Source organism: Trichomonas vaginalis, chromosome V (assembly GCF_026262505.1).
Source record: "Trichomonas vaginalis G3 chromosome V, whole genome shotgun sequence".
In the NCBI taxonomy this organism is placed as follows: Eukaryota; Parabasalia; order Trichomonadida; family Trichomonadidae; genus Trichomonas; species Trichomonas vaginalis.
In genome coordinates this window covers 7,278,741-7,291,229 of record NC_067207.1, presented here as the reverse complement: position 1 = coordinate 7,291,229, position 12,489 = coordinate 7,278,741, and the positions used below count along the sequence as shown (strand labels likewise).

At 34.0% G+C, this 12,489-nt stretch overlaps 3 protein-coding genes and 2 pseudogenes across 5 annotated transcripts, besides 7 other annotated features; 2 read left to right on the top strand and 3 right to left on the bottom strand.

Moving 5' to 3' along the window:
- Positions 1-630: 630 nt before the first annotated feature.
- Positions 631-1,448, bottom strand: TVAGG3_0294020 (annotated as a pseudogene). The gene has a single exon. A coding segment is annotated over exon 1 (818 nt).
- A 973-nt stretch (positions 1,449-2,421) lies between these two features.
- Positions 2,422-4,202: a mobile genetic element.
- Positions 4,173-4,202: a terminal%2Cinverted (terminal inverted repeat of MuDR-2B_TvMULE3 transposon ID:TVAGG3_0294010).
- A 1,005-nt stretch (positions 4,203-5,207) lies between these two features.
- Positions 5,208-12,085: a mobile genetic element.
- On the top strand, positions 5,585-6,325 carry TVAGG3_0294000 (uncharacterized protein; the record flags this gene model as incomplete). Its single annotated transcript, XM_051229196.1, has 1 exon — positions 5,585-6,325. The coding sequence occupies one exon, from the start codon at positions 5,585-5,587 to the stop codon at positions 6,323-6,325; it is 741 nt and encodes a 246-aa protein (XP_051098926.1).
- On the bottom strand, positions 6,604-7,217 carry TVAGG3_0293990 (annotated as a pseudogene). The gene has a single exon. A coding segment is annotated over exon 1 (614 nt).
- Positions 7,243-7,644, top strand: TVAGG3_0293980 (uncharacterized protein; the record flags this gene model as incomplete). Its single annotated transcript, XM_051229195.1, has 1 exon — positions 7,243-7,644. One exon carries the CDS (start codon positions 7,243-7,245, stop codon positions 7,642-7,644), a length of 402 nt encoding a protein of 133 aa, XP_051098925.1.
- Positions 7,641-8,396, bottom strand: TVAGG3_0293970 (protein of unknown function, DUF4106 family; the record flags this gene model as incomplete). Its single annotated transcript, XM_051229194.1, has 1 exon — positions 7,641-8,396. One exon carries the CDS (start codon positions 8,394-8,396, stop codon positions 7,641-7,643), a length of 756 nt encoding a protein of 251 aa, XP_051098924.1.
- Positions 8,971-8,998: a terminal%2Cinverted (terminal inverted repeat of MuDR-2B_TvMULE3 transposon ID:TVAGG3_0293950).
- Positions 8,971-10,941: a mobile genetic element.
- Positions 10,912-10,941: a terminal%2Cinverted (terminal inverted repeat of MuDR-2B_TvMULE3 transposon ID:TVAGG3_0293950).
- Positions 11,625-12,085: a terminal%2Cinverted (terminal inverted repeat of Maverick-1C transposon ID:TVAGG3_0293940).
- Positions 12,086-12,489: the final 404 nt, after the last annotated feature.

Genomic DNA, 12,489 nt, shown 5'->3' with positions numbered 1-12,489 from the left:
TTACCAATATTTTTGACTCCGTTCCAAATTCCTCTTCCTACGGTTTTTATTCCATTCCATATACCTCTTCCACATTTCGAAAGAAGTTTCCTATCTTACTGAAGAAACCCATTTTACTATATGTAAAAATCTAATGTCCGCCTAGTCTCTTACGTTTCCTGTTGAGTTCCATAGCATTCTTTAACTGGAGCTCATACATTCTGTTTCTCTCTGGTAGAAAAAACATACTCTGGGTCAACTCCTGTGTTCGCGTATCTGCATAAAGTTGTTTATATCCCACTTCAGGGTTTGTAAAACTCTTTCCATCTCATATTTGCATACCATGGTGGCAAACCTAACGCAGCGTCATTTGACATGGCAGTTTGCATTTGTACATCTGTTGGCACTTGACCATAGTTTGCATCGCAGTTTGTATTCTAACTTCATTTGGAATATTCTCTGGGTTTGGTTGTCCAGGTTGCTGTGCATTCGCTAAGTTCTGTGCGTCCATTTAATATTAGATAAAAATATCTCTTACGAGTACATATACTGAACATTTGCAGGCATTGGTTCATCTTCATATTCTCTATATCTTTCTGCCACGTCAAATAAGTAAATGACACAATGGAAAAAAACCTAAAACAAGTAGTCCTATTTCAAACCACATTTACTTACTAGTAAAATTTCTTTGTTATGACACTTTCTCCAGTTTATAGGACCTCTCTCATATTCTATCTTATCGTATCTAAACTCATAGTCATGTATGTCCTCTAACCATCTCATGACACTTTCCAAACCACTTTTATCGGATGTAAAGTAAAAGCATGGATGGTTATGTAAAACGTCTAAAGTTTCTAAAGAGTCTCTCAAAGTCCAGTCTACTTGTATTGAAAATCGTATGTGTTATAGAACGGCGGGTCTACTATAAAGAAAACATTTTCCTTGTCTTTATATTTTTCATACAACTCTGTCCAATGACATCTCACAAACTCTATACCCTCAGTATATTTTTCTATGTCCTCTTTGAAAACCTTTGTATAGTTAAGATATAAAACTTTTGACATAAGTGTTTCAATGTCATGAACTCTTATAGAACCACTATACAATAGTCTAGAAGATATACTATCCCAGTCAATATACTCTGCTTTTTTCAAAACCTCTCTGACAGTATTTTTCTTATCTAATGGTATACGTTCCATCTTACCTATAGGTATCTTTTCTTTTAACTCACTCAATATTTTGTTAGTGTCTGGTATATGTTTGAGACGGTCCATATAGTTGTCGAAGTCATTGCATATAATCTTTGAGTCTGGGAATATTGTATGGCACAAATGGGATATATAGAAACTTCCACCGAACAAGTCTACAAATGTTAGACCATTCGGTAGTTTCTTAAGTTCTCTCAATAGAATATCTTTACATCTACTCTTATTTCCAAAGAAGGGTAGTGGTGGTTTTGTAAAATTCATTTTATATATATAATAAAAATGTTTTTTTCCTGAAAAGTGACAGATGTTTTATTGAGACTTCTTCGTAAAGACTTTGTTGAGACTTCTTCGTAAATGAGTGTAAATGACCCTAAAATATATTTTAGGGTAGAAGGGTATATCTACCCCGTTTTCTACCCTCTTTTCTACCCTCTTGAATTTTCATGAATTTCTTCGTAAAGACTTTGTCAAGACTTCTTCGTAAAGACTTTGTTAAGACTTCTTCGTAAAGACTTTGTTGAGACTTCTTCGTAAAACTTTGTTGAGACTTCTTCGTAAAGACTTTGTCAAGACTTCATCGTAAAGACTTTGTTGAGATTTCTTCGTAAATGACCCTAGTAGTATATTTTTGGTGTAAATTTCATGAAAATTCAAGAGGGTAGAAATGAGGGTAGAAAACGGGTAGATATACCCTTCTACCCTAAAATATTTTTGTGTAAATTTCATGAAAATTCAAGAGGGTAGAAATGAGGGTAGAAAACGGGGTAGATATACCCTTCTACCCTAAAATATATTTTTGGTGTAAATTTCATGAAAATTCAAGAGGGTAGAAATGAGGGTAGAAAACGGGGTAGATATACCCTTCTACCCTAAAATATATTTTTGTCTGATTTACACTCATTGTCTATGTTTTGTAAAGACTTGTCAAGACTTCTTCGTAAAGACTTTCTTGTCTATGTTTTGTAAAGACTTTGTAAAGTTCTTCATCGTAAAGACTTTGTAAAGACTTTCTTGTCTATGTTTTGTCAAGACTTCTTCGTAAAGACTTTGTAAAGACTTTTGTAAAGACTTCTTTGTAAATGTTTTGTCAAGACTTCTTCGTAAAGACTTTGTTGAGACTTCTTCGTAAAGACTTTGTTGAGACTTCATTTATACTCATTCATCCTCAGGCTAGAAGGCACGAAGTGCCTGGAAGCCCCACTACCTTTTTTTTTTTTTTTTTTTTTTTTTTTTTTTTTTTTTTTTTATTTTTCATATGTATAAATCATATAATCTATATCTATGCAAATCTCATCTAAATTTTTTTGAACAAACCGCTACCATTTTATAATGGTCCATCTTAAATTCATCATAAATTCTGGTACATGTTAGTACCAGAATCTTCAAATCTCAAACACTCTGGTACCAACATGTACCAGACGCGAGTTTCCAATGCCCTCGTACGATTTTCTTTAAGATCTTCTTGAATGAGAAGGTCTTCATAGAAACTCGTACGAGGGCTTCTCTTTAAGTACTCTGGTACCTGCTGGTATCGGAGTCGACTTTACAGCCCTTTCCCCAATTTTGAAGCTGGGGAAAGTTTTCAAGCAATGAAAGGGAAGCTCTCGCTATGAGGTGAAAATCTAGAATCTTTACCTCATAGCGAGTATCCTTTGTTAATTGCTTGAAAACTTTCTTCAAATTATCAAAATTTCGAGGAAAGTTTCCTTGCTTCAAAGTAGAGATGGAGCCCTTTGAGCCACTGCATATAGGTCAGTGACTCAAAATACTCCATCTCTACTAGAAATCGCCAAAATTTGGGGTCGCAATCTTTGAAATGCGACGCAAGTTTTGGCAATTTCGCGAGGACTTGCTCCATTTGGTGCATAGATTCACACTCTATGCACCAGATGGAACAATTCTTTCGCTGACAGCGGGAAACTTTGTCTGAATAGTTTAACATTCAGACAAAGTTTTCCGCTGTCAGAGAGGGAATGGAAGGGTAAGAGTATATATTCATAATGTATACCTCTTACTCTTCCATTCCCTCAAGAAAGTTCAAAAACTTGGGTGCAATCAGTTCTGATTGCACCCAAGTTTTTGAACTTTATATAAGGAATTGTTGGCTATGATGTACTGATCATGAATCAGTACATCATAGCCAACAATTCCTTCCCAAACAGTGGAAACTTTGTCTGAATAGTTTAACATTCAGACAAAGTTTCCCGCTGTCAGGGAGGGAATTAGAGGGTGGGAGATATATAGATAGACTATAAATCTCTCACTCTTTAATTCCCTCAAGAAAGTTCAAAAACTTGGGTGCAATCAGAACTGATTGCACCCAAGTTTTTGAATTTTGTATAAGGAATTGTTGGCTATGATGTGGATAGCCGCTGCCAGACCAAATGAATTAACCGTTGTGAATAACGTTTCTGAATCTTTATTTAAAAAGATAAAATATCACGATTTTGGCTGCGTTAAAATCAAAGAATTGATGTTTTTGTCAAAAATCTTTTAGAAGAAGTTGCACCAATTACTTTTATCGTATTAAAAACGATTTACTTCAAACAGGTTTTATTCCTTCAATTAGAATTCGCGAGCCTCGATTGACAGATTATAAAACAAAATTGAAAAGAGAAGTTCAATCACGTTTATACCAAGTATTAAATTTTGTTCAGAATCAAGAAGCCAATTTGAATCCATTAAGATTTTTATTGGAAAATGCTGAAGAAAAACTTTCTCAAATAAATGAGAAGATACAAAATTCAATTACATATTTAAGATCGTTTGAAATTCCAAATGAATTGTTAGATACGTATATGTTAGAAATTAATGAATTTTGTTATAATTCTCCAGATTATATTTTAGAACATTTCGAAGAATTTTTAGAGGATTTCAAAGAAAAGAATAATTTAATATACTAAAAATTTATTATTTTTATTTATTGTGAATTTTAAATTGTCACTTTTTAAGTGTTACTCCCTATTGAAAGTGTCACTTTTTGGGTGTCACTTTTTCGGAAATTCTTATATACTCGTCATGGTCGTCATCATATCTTGTGAAATCAGAGATGTTGTCATACATTAAGCATATCTGTCTCAAAAGTTCTGCTATTTGAAACCGGAACGAAAGATATACAGAACTTTCATCATCTCCTAAAGTCAAGTCTGCTTTCTTAAGTATTTCTTGAATGTATGCAATGAGAACAGAGTACCTTGGAAAATATTCGAACAATATTTCATTAGCTGTTGGTTTTGGTGGTTCTTCTGGAGTTTCTGTTGTTTCAGTTCCTTCTGTAGGTTCTGTTGGAGTTTCTGCATCTCTTGACTTCAATGCTCTTGCTCTCAAAGACCTAAATGTTAGAGCACCAGGTTTTACAAAGGACTTTATAAATGCTTTAATAGTTCCTGGTAAGTTATTGTTAGCATTAAGTAAGTTCTTTATACTTCCATCATGTACGTCCATAGCACTATGTAAAAAATCTATACTTTTCTTGTAGTCAGCAATAGACTGACTGTGATTTTTTAAAGATTTGTCAATACCTTTAAGCCAATCTTCATGCATGTCTGATACTGAGCCAAGAATATCATTTGCTTCCTTTAGTGTATTTTGTGATTCTCGTAAAGTATCCAATCCCGTACGTGCATTGTTTGCTATACGTCTTACAGTATCTATTTGACTCCTTGTTTCTTGCATCCAACCAGATAAAGTTTTAATAGTATCCGAACCATTTGAAATGAAGTTCAAAGCATTTTTAACGTCATCTAAAACTTCTTCACCAAGTACTGCCCATATCTTTCCGATTTGGTATTGAAGAACTCCATATGAAGCAGCTGTTAAACCAGTATTTATAAGGTCCCATATCCATGATTTAGCAGTTTTTCCATCCTTTCCATCCTTTCCATCCAAACCGTTTTCGCCTTGAGGTCCTTGTATTCCTTGTATTCCTTGTGGTCCTTGAGGTCCGGTGTCACCCTTCTCTCCTTTCAGTTCATCTTTATGTTCGTTATAATATTCTAATGTCATAAGGTGTACATCATTACTGCTACCAGCAACACCGAGAATTTGTTTCTCATTCATGACTAAATTCTTTAAGCATTTAATGTTGTCGTCAAATCGAAAGCTCTTTAACAATTCAATGAGAACATTTAATACTTTCACTAATGAGGCATCTACTGTAGAATTTATATATTGCACCGTTCCATCATTTATGATAGGAACCTTGCTTGTTGTAATGAATGGGTCATAAGTGTTAAAAGTATCAAAATCAATGACTTTTTTAGTTTTTCCATCGTCAATGACTAAATCATTGCCTTCAATGGTTAAAGTTGAGTTTTCGTTTACTAGTTCATGTGCTCTTCTTGCTTCATTTGTTTCATACGCATATGCAGCAATAGTCATATTTTAATGAGAATAAAATGTTGTTCTATTTGCAAAGTACAGACCCAAACGAATACGGGACAGTAAAGCTACAAACAAACTTAGGTCTTCAGAATGAAGCGCTTGCTTTCAGAGTTGTTGACTTCAATACTATCGCAACTTTTGTCATAACAGATGAAACAGATTTCATAGAGATTGAAATAGATGACAAAAGAAGTGTTATAACATTTCCTAACAGAGCTGGGTATAGAATAGATAAAATTGCTGGAGTCATAGATACTCTCATAAATGAAGAAACTATTGACAACATAGATGTCGAACTCTCTTCTGAGGGAACATTGAAGTTCAGTTATGTGAAGGAGTTTAAGATAACACGAATGAGTCATAGAGTTCAATTGCTTCTGGAAGCATACCATATGACATTTCCTTTGAAAAGTGTTGACAAAACGATTGAGATGAAATCTGTTCCATACGTATGTTATGGTAATTGTTTATACATTGAGTCTAAAATAGCTAATGTCACAGGCATTTCAGGAGTTAATAGTAAAGGTTCAGTAGAATATAAATCCTTCTGTTATGCAGTCAATTCAATGTTCATTCCAAACGTTCCTGTCATAGCAACTCATTTAGGTAAATGGGTTCGCATTAGTCCTCATAATTTGAAAGATATGCAATTCAGACTTGTTGACTTTCAAGGAGAGCCTGTAGAACTGAAGGCACCAGTGCGAATGACTGTTGAAGTTGACTTTTTAGAAAATATTAAATGCAACAGCTTATAAGAGAACTCAGAGCTAAAAATATAAAGTATGAATGTTATGTATTAGGTCATGAACTTTGGTTGTTGCTGTTTGATGAAACAAATGAGTTAGTTATGTCAGTCAAGAGAACAGAAAAATATTGTGTTAGTGAAAACTGCAACAAGTCAATAAGATTAGGTTTGCATTATGAAGATGAGTTCGATACTGTTGAAGAAGTTTTGGACAGATATTACAAATTGCTAACTTGAAATTTTTTTGACTGACGGCGCAAAGCGCCAAGACCGAAGGTCCTGACTGCTTTAATTTACTAAAACATATTTCAAGCAAAGTTTATATTCTGTTGAAAGTTTTGTATATTCATTCGAATATTTATACTTAAACTCAACTCCTGTAGTTCCTGGTGTTTCAATGATGCGGATGTTACCTATTTTCATGAATAGTGGAGTTTGACCACAGCATTCGATTTCAGGGTCGAGATAGTCAATGACACATTGTTTCCCTGTTATTCGTGATATAACATTTTCAAGGTCCTCCTTTGTTAGAATTATTTGGTTCTTACTTATAAGATTTGTCAAAAGCTTCTTATCGTCTTGAGTAAAATTGTTTGGTATAACTGAAGAAGGTAATGGTCTACGTTATCTGAATGATTTGTTTGAACATTTGTGTAAGGATTGTCGTTGGCTTCTCTTGAAAGAATTTGGTCCAGTGGTGGATACTCTAACTTAACATCTGATGTAGCGTTAGCGTTTGAAGCTGTGTTTAAATTCACCGACTTAAGTTCTGGTTCTTTTTCTTTCAAACACTCCGAACTATAGTTCTTTATGACAATATTGTTTGTCGTTCGTGAGTCAACATTTGATGTTGGTTCAATTGGAACATTAACGGCACCAGCTAAGATGGATTTGCTTCTCATTTCATATAGAATAAAAACCTTTTATATGTATGAAATGAACAATATACTCGACAAGGGTTTGAATGTAAAGCTAACGAATGAAAATATTGTTGAATTCACTGAGACAGGTGCTGTGTATAAAGATGTAGAACTACTGAACAAAAGAGCTAAGGGAAGAAGCAGGAACATGAACAAAGGGTGGAAGCCTATAAAAATTTATGTCAATGATGGCTCAGGAGGTTCAAACATAAAGTATGCAGAAAGTTATAGAGTTTATGCTCTCAAAGGTGAAAAGCCTTCATTTAAGAACAGCTATTCTAACACATATCCTCAAAAGCTAACGGATGGAGAAGTGGATGATATGAATGACAGCAAAAATATTAACAGAAATGGCGACAGAGATGCATGGAATTTGTTTACCATCAGTCAATTGAAGGTTAAACTTTAAAACAATGTTGGTCGTTCCCATGGAATATTTTTGACTTTAATGGTATTAGTCATGATATGAATCTCAAGGTATGAACGAGGAGAGATGAGAGACTTATATGCTTCCCAAATTTCTTCAAAAGGTAATGTTATACCTGACTGTTTCCAAATGAGTTCAATATCATAGCGTGAGAAACCTTGAAAGATAACGAAGTCAGTTATGAGACGTTTTATGTTTAAAGCTAAAAACCTCCATGTTTGCATAAGTATTGCTACAGTTAAATGGTAATGTCTGACTTTAGTTATGATGTTAGCTAATGGTGAGTCTGGTTTTGACACTAAACCTTTTCCGGCGAAGTCGTCACAAACGAGCAGAGTGTTTGAAGGATATTTTTTGAAGGGGTATTTTGAAAGTTTTGACAGAATGTAATTTGTAAGTCGTTTCATATCGTATACTCCTGAGTATTGACGTAAGTGGTGTTTGTCAATAATTCTTTCCATCTCCTCAGAAGTCTTTTGTATTCCTGACTGTATAAATTCAACGATGGCATAATATTTCCTCTTACGTCGAATGTAACGTTGAAGAAATTCAATGAGTTCACTGTCTGGAACTTTAACGACAGAGGCTTGAACTTTTGACATAAATGTTTTCGCTGTTGAATCCATAGAGTCTGAAGTTGCTGATATAATGATTTGGTCATAGTAAGAGTCGTTTCCTAAACGCTCTGTTATGAGTATATGACGAATTAAATTAAATGTCTTACCTGAACCCATCTTTCTACAATAGAAATACACACCATTTGAACAGAATTCATAGTCCTTACTGAAAGGAAGAATGAGAGAACTGTTGAGCTTTTCACTGCTTTCATTCATGTCTTCATCTACGTCATGTATTAAATGCTTCATTTTATCTCCATTAAAAATGCAAGTCAGAAATATTCAGAACATAGCACCGAGTCTAACTGACAAGAGTATAAAGATATACTATGAACACGTTATGATGAAACCAACCAAAATTCAAGAAAGTCAGTATACTTATGAATATCCAAGACACTGGGTAGAGTATGTAGGAGGTGAGAAAGCTATTGAAATCAGACAGGTTCGAAGTATTCCAGCAGGAAGAACAATATTATTGAAGAACTTTAATGTTTTGAGATATAATGATGAAACAAAGAAGCAAGATAGTTTCCCTGTTGCTGTGTATGTGAACTTAGATACAGGAGATGACATGAAAGTTTTTAATACAAAGCTTCAAACGGTAGTGAGAGAACAACTGACTGCGGAAGGGCATCCATTACCTTCAGAAGTTACCATAGCATATAATTTTGAAACAAACTCAATAGATTTTGAAACAATAAGAATTACCGAAAAAGTGACAAAACATCAAAAACAGGGAGGGGGTCTCAATTTTTATTACTTATATTATTTTACAATATTTATATAAATACTCTTTATAATATATTTTACTATAAAATTATACCTCAAATTCAAATATTTAAAATATTATTTACATAATTATCTCAAAATTATATTTTTATATATTATTTTTCATATGTATAAATCATATAATCTATATCTATGCAAATCTCATCTAATTTTTTTTGAAACAAACCGCTACCATTTTATAATGGTCCATCTTAAATTCATCATAAATTCTGGTACATGTTAGTACCAGAGTCTTCAAATCTCAAACACTCTGGTACAACATGTACCAGACGCGAGTTTCCAATGCCCTCGTACGATTTTCTATTAAGATCTTCTTGAATGAGAAGGTCTTCATAGAAACTCGTACGAGGGCTTCTCTTTTAAATACTCTGGTACCTGCTGGTATCGGAGTCGACTTTACAGCCCTTTCCCCAATTTTGAAGCTGGGGAAAGTTTTCAAGCAATGAAAGGGAAGCTCTCGCTATGAGGTGAAAATCTAGAATTTTTACCTCATAGCGAGTAATCCTTTGTTAATTGCTTGAAAACTTTCTTCAAATTATCAAAATTTCGAGGAAAGTTTCCTTGCTTCAAAGTAGAGATGGAGCCCTTTGAGCCACTGCATATAGGTCAGTGACTCAAAATACTCCATCTCTACTAGAAATCGCCAAAATTTGGGTCGCAATCTTTGAAATGCGACGCAAGTTTTGGCAATTTCGCGAGGGACTTGCTCCATTTGGTGCATAGATTCACACTCTATGCACCAGATGGAACAATTCTTTCGCTGACAGCGGGAAACTTTGTCTGAATAGTTTAACATTCAGACAAAGTTTCCCGCTGTCAGAGAGGGAATGGAAGGGTAAGAGGTATATATTCATAATGTATACCTCTTACTCTTCCATTCCCTCAAGAAAGTTCAAAAACTTGGGTGCAATCAGTTCTGATTGCACCCAAGTTTTTGAACTTTATATAAGGAATTGTTGGCTATGATGTACTGATCATGAATCAGTACATCATAGCCAACAATTCCTTCGCAAACAGTGGGAAACTTTGTCTGAATAGTTTAACATTCAGACAAAGTTTCCCGCTGTCAGGGAGGGAATTAGAGGGTGGGAGATATATAGATAGACTATAAATCTCTCACCCTTTAATTCCCTCAAGAAAGTTCAAAAACTTGGGTGCAATCAGTTCTGATTGCACCCAAGTTTTTGAATTTTGTATAAGGAATTGTTGGCTATGATGTGGATAGCCGCTGCCAGACCAAATGAATTAACCGTTGTGAATAACGTTTCTGAATCTTTATTTAAAAAGATAAAATATCACGATTTTGGCTGCGTTAAAAATCAAAGAATTGATGTTTTTGTCAAAAATCTTTTAGAAGAAGTTGCACCCAATTACTTTTATCGTATTAAAAACGATTTACTTCAAACAGGTTTTATTCCTTCAATTAGAATTCGCGAGCCTCGATTGACAGATTATAAAACAAAATTGAAAAGAGAAGTTCAATCACGTTTATACCAAGTATTAAATTTTGTTCAGAATCAAGAAGCCAATTTGAATCCATTAAGATTTTTATTGGAAAATGCTGAAGAAAAACTTTCTCAAATAAATGAGAAGATACAAAATTCAATTACATATTTAAGATCGTTTGAAATTCCAAATGAATTGTTAGATACGTATATGTTAGAAATTAATGAATTTTGTTATAATTCTCCAGATTATATTTTAGAACATTTCGAAGAATTTTTAGAGGATTTCAAAGAAAAGAATAATTTAATATACTAAAAATTTATTATTTTTATTTATTGTGAATTTTAAATTGTCACTTTTTAAGTGTTACTCCCTATTGAAAGTGTCACTTTTTGGGTGTCACTTTTTCGGAAATTCTTATATACTCAACAACTGACTGCGAAAGGGCATCCATTACCTTCAGAAGTTACCATAGCATATAATTTTGAAACAAACTCAATAGATTTTAAAGTCGTCTCTGCAAAGAAGTCAGGATTTACATTTAATGAAGCAGATGTATATTCGAATGAAAACTTCAAAGCTATTGCATGGTTAGATAATGACGATTGCTTTAAGAAAATCTTTAAATTCAGTGACTCAACGATGTCAATAGATGACCTTCGTGGAATGTTACCATCGACGTTTACAGTAGAAGGTTCAGCAGGATTGCTTACAAGATTGTCAATTGGTGGTATTTGGTCTCGTGAGAACATTGTTATAAAATCAAGTATAAGTGAATTTGCTTAAGAATCTATATTATGTCTTTCAAACTATATGTATTCGCCGCCAAAGCATTATAGTATAACAAACTTTGTCAGTAAGTTTAACATAAGACTTGTCGAACCTTCTTCAATGAAAGATGTTGTGCTACCTAAAGATGGAAAGGATGGACTCATTATTGAGATGATTTTAATAGCATATTAAATGAGCTTGTTCTTGAAGGTCATTCATGATGAAATAACTGTTGTAGAAGATGTTAGCAATTGTTCAGACATTTTGAAGCGTATAGATGATATAAGAAAGAAGTTAGATAGACCGCAAAGCGGTGAGGGCGAAGCCCGTGAGAACGCTTATGTTTCATACATGTGAGGGTGGTGATATCATTAATTTTTAAGTTTATTTTTACTGAAAATTTTTATTTGGATGTAAATGACAGAACAAAAGCAACTCATTCGAATTCCACAGTATAACAAACATACATTTAAACATTTATTCTTCCTTCCTGAGCATAACATGTTCTTTCAAATACATCCGAGACCAGTTGACTTTTCATTGACTGTGTATAAAGATAGAAATAGTTATATCATTAAACCATACGATGACGAAGGTAAGTTATGTAAATTGTACGTTAAGAAGTTAGAGAAAGTTTATGGCTTCAAGTATGACTACAATAGGGTTAACACTGATGATGAAGATATTGAGGAAAATTTATGAGAACATTAGTGAAGTCGTTAGTGAGAACGATAGTGAGAACGTTTATTTTTACATTAGTGAGTTCGTTAGTGAAGTGAAGTGGTTGGCGGCTTTGTAAAGTGTCAAATTCACAAGTATTGGGTAAGGTGGAACGCAGTGCCGCCGTACCCATGACTTGTATACTAACTACTTTCGTCCGAAACTTACATTTCAAGTCAGACTTACTTTCGTCCGAGACTTACATTTCAAGTCAGACTTACTTTCGTCCGAGACTTACATTTCAAGTCAGACTTACTTTCGTCCGAGATTTACATTTCAAGTCCAAGGAAAAGAGACTATTGATGACTTACTTTCCATCGATGGTGCACAACAGCAGGGAGGGGATTGGTGGGTTTGGGGAAATTCGCTGAGGCACTAGTGTCCGGATTGTTCGTCAAATAGGTTTCCTTTCCTATAAAGAAATGACACTTTTTTGGCGGCTTATTGACTCAGAAAAATTTGAGAGTTAACGAATAATTTTGGC